This window comes from Mandrillus leucophaeus, unplaced genomic scaffold (assembly GCF_000951045.1).
Source record: "Mandrillus leucophaeus isolate KB7577 unplaced genomic scaffold, Mleu.le_1.0 Scaffold152, whole genome shotgun sequence".
Lineage (NCBI taxonomy): Eukaryota > Metazoa > Chordata > Mammalia > Primates > Cercopithecidae > Mandrillus > Mandrillus leucophaeus.
The window spans coordinates 1,821,437-1,824,226 of record NW_012101499.1 but is presented as its reverse complement, the minus strand read 5'-3'; the positions used below and the strand labels follow the sequence as shown (position 1 = coordinate 1,824,226).

The window sequence follows — 2,790 nt, the reverse complement described above, 5'->3', positions numbered from 1 at the left end:
CTGGAATGTAGAGGCACTAACACGGCTCACTGCAGCCTTGACCTGTGCTCAAGCGAGCCTCCCACCTCAGCCTTTCGAGTGGCTGGGACTATAGGTGCGTGCCACCACGCCCAGCTAATTTTTTAACTTTTGTAGAGACAAGGTCTCACTATGTTGCCCAGGCTAGTCTTGAACTCTTGGGCTTAAGCCATCCTCCCACCTCACCACTTCAGTCTCCTGAAGTGCTGGGATTACAGGTGTGAGCCACCACACCTGGCTGGAATTTTAACTTTTACCATTATATGTATCTGATATTTTTCAACCCCTTGAGATGTAGAGGACATAAAAAATTACTGGGTTTATTTGTGGGTTCAGACCTGCACTATCCAATCTGGTAGCCACTAGCCACTTGTGACAATTTAAATTTAAAGTAAAAATTAATTAAAATTAAAAATGAAAACTTCAGTTCCTCAGGCACACTAGCCACATTCTGAGCTCTCCCAGCCATATGTGGCCGGTGGCCACCGGATTGGGTAGCACAGATATGGAGAGTTCACTGCTGCAGGCAGCTCCCTGGGGTGGAACTGGGTTAGAAATGGTAGCACCAAGTCTGGGTGTGGTGGCTCATGCCTGTAATCCCAGCACTTTGGGAGGCCAAGGCAGGCAGATCACCTGAGGCCCGGAGTTCCAGACCAGCCTGGCCGACATGGTGAAACCCCGTCTCTACTAAAAATACAAAAAATTAGCTGGACGTGGTGGCACACACCTATAATCCCAGCTACTTGGGAGGCTGAGGCAGGAGAATCGCTTGAATGTGGGAGGTGGAGGTTGCAGTGAGCTGAGATCACACCATTGCACTCTAGCCTGGGCAACAAGAGCAAAACTCCGTCTCAAAAAAAGAAAAAGAAATAGTAGCACCAAGAAGAAAGGAGCCCCCACCCCAGCAGGAGGGAAAGCAGGAGCAGGCGGGGTGGGGCACCCGGTGGCTTCCTCGAAGTTGGCTGTACTTCAGGTTGGAGGGAGGGGGCCTGTCTCTTCAGATGTGCATGTGGAAGTGCTAACTTCGGTACCACTCTTCTCTCCTGCAGTGAGCTGAGGAAGAGGTACAACGTCACAGCCATCCCCAAGCTTGTGATTGTGAAACAAAATGGGGAGGTCATCACCAACAAAGGGCGGAAGCAGATCCGGGAGCGGGGGCTGGCCTGCTTCCAGGACTGGGTGGAGGCAGCCGATATCTTCCAGAATTTCTGCGGTTGAAGTGGGAGGGATCTCAGAGGGCCAGGACAGGTGCTGCTTTTCCAGCACAGACGCTGGGGCAAAGAGGAGTATGCTGGGTTCCTTCCTCTGTTGGTGTGATATTGTATTTCAGAGCAGAAGCACGAAGCTGTGTTCAAAAGCAACTATTGCTCAGGAAATAATGCACTCCCCGTTTTGATCATGCAGCCTGCTTGTATTACAGTTATTTTCGTTATTCTTTGCATACCTTTATCCACCTGTGCTTAAGGAAGGATTCTCATATGTTCATCCTGAGCTGTTGGAAATCTATGCAAGACATTTATTTGTACAAGTCTCTTCAGGTAAAATAATCTATTTATTGATAACATTTTCTGGTGATCTGTTTATTTTAATGATATGCTTTCACAACTATCTTAATAAAGTTTGCAAGCTGTGTGCTTTAACAAACAAGCCTATTGCCTTCTTTCTCATTCCAGTCCAAGTGCCAGTAGGAAGAAAAGGAGTCTCTTGACAAATACCATGCTTAAATATGTTTTATTTGTCACAGGTGGTAGTTTTTAATTATGTGTCATCTTGGAATTTTCTTCTTCTCTTTGTTTTCTTCACACTTATTTGTAACAGCATTGCAATATCCTAGAAAGCAATGAAATTTTCAAGGGTGTGTTTCCACATCTTCAAGATCAAACCTCAGTGTTACCTAAAAGTTAATAATCCATCGAAGTAAACAAAAAGCCCATTTACAATCGTTGTTAATGGTGGGAAAGCCATCAGTGGTTCAGATTACTGTCCCAGCCTGCCCTGTGGCCTCTTGCTGGCGGGTCTTTCCTGTTTCTTTCCAGCCTCATTCTTATCCAATCAGCTGGGGTTGTGAAAATACCAATACCTGTCTCTGGCCAAGTCCTCACCTGCAGATCCGGTCAGCTTGCTGGGTTCCTCAGCTGAGAATTTGGAGCAAAGCTGACACCACTATGACCAGGGATAGCAGAGTAAAGAAGCCCAGTGGGTGACACTCAGTGAACCCGTGCAGACATAAGCTGTTACTTAATTAGTCCCTTCAATCTCCCTCACCCTCTGTGCTGTCAGTTAACTTCCCTGACCACTGAGACCCAGTCTCCTGGGGGCCCTGTAGGTTGACTAAGGGTGCATTTATGCTAACCTGATTGTTATTTGCCGCGCCCCCCGCCCCCAGTAAGTCATGTAAGAATTCAGTTTTCTTCCAAAACTCAGAGATGGGGTATTTTGGTATTTGGTAATTATAGTATTTTCTTTTTTTCTGTTTCTTTTTCTTTTTTTTTGAGACAGAGTTTCACTCTTGTTGCCCAGGCTGGAAATGCACTGGCATGGTCTTGGTTCACTGCAGCCTCTGCCTCCCGGGTTCAAGGGATTCTCCTGTCTCAGCCTCCCGAGTAGTTGGGACTACAGGCGTGCGCCACCACGCCTGGCTAATTTTTGTGTTTTTAGTAGAAATGGGGTTTCATCATACTGGTCAGACTGGTCTCGAACTCCTGACCTCAGGTGATCTGCCCACCTTGGCCTCCCAACGTGTTGGGATTACAGGTGTGAGCCACTGCGTCT

The 2,790-nt window shown here is 47.1% G+C and overlaps 1 protein-coding gene across 1 annotated transcript in view; it reads left to right on the top strand.

Annotated features, from left to right (window-relative positions):
• Positions 1 to 1,658, top strand: part of NXNL2 (nucleoredoxin-like 2) — a 62,529-nt gene extending 60,871 nt beyond the window's left edge. The window contains exon 3 of the mRNA XM_011975224.1: positions 1,068 to 1,658. Within this exon, the coding sequence (XP_011830614.1) occupies positions 1,068 to 1,236 (169 nt within the window). The 3' untranslated portion in view covers positions 1,237 to 1,658. The remainder of the gene's footprint in view (positions 1 to 1,067) is intronic.
• Positions 1,659 to 2,790: the final 1,132 nt, after the last annotated feature.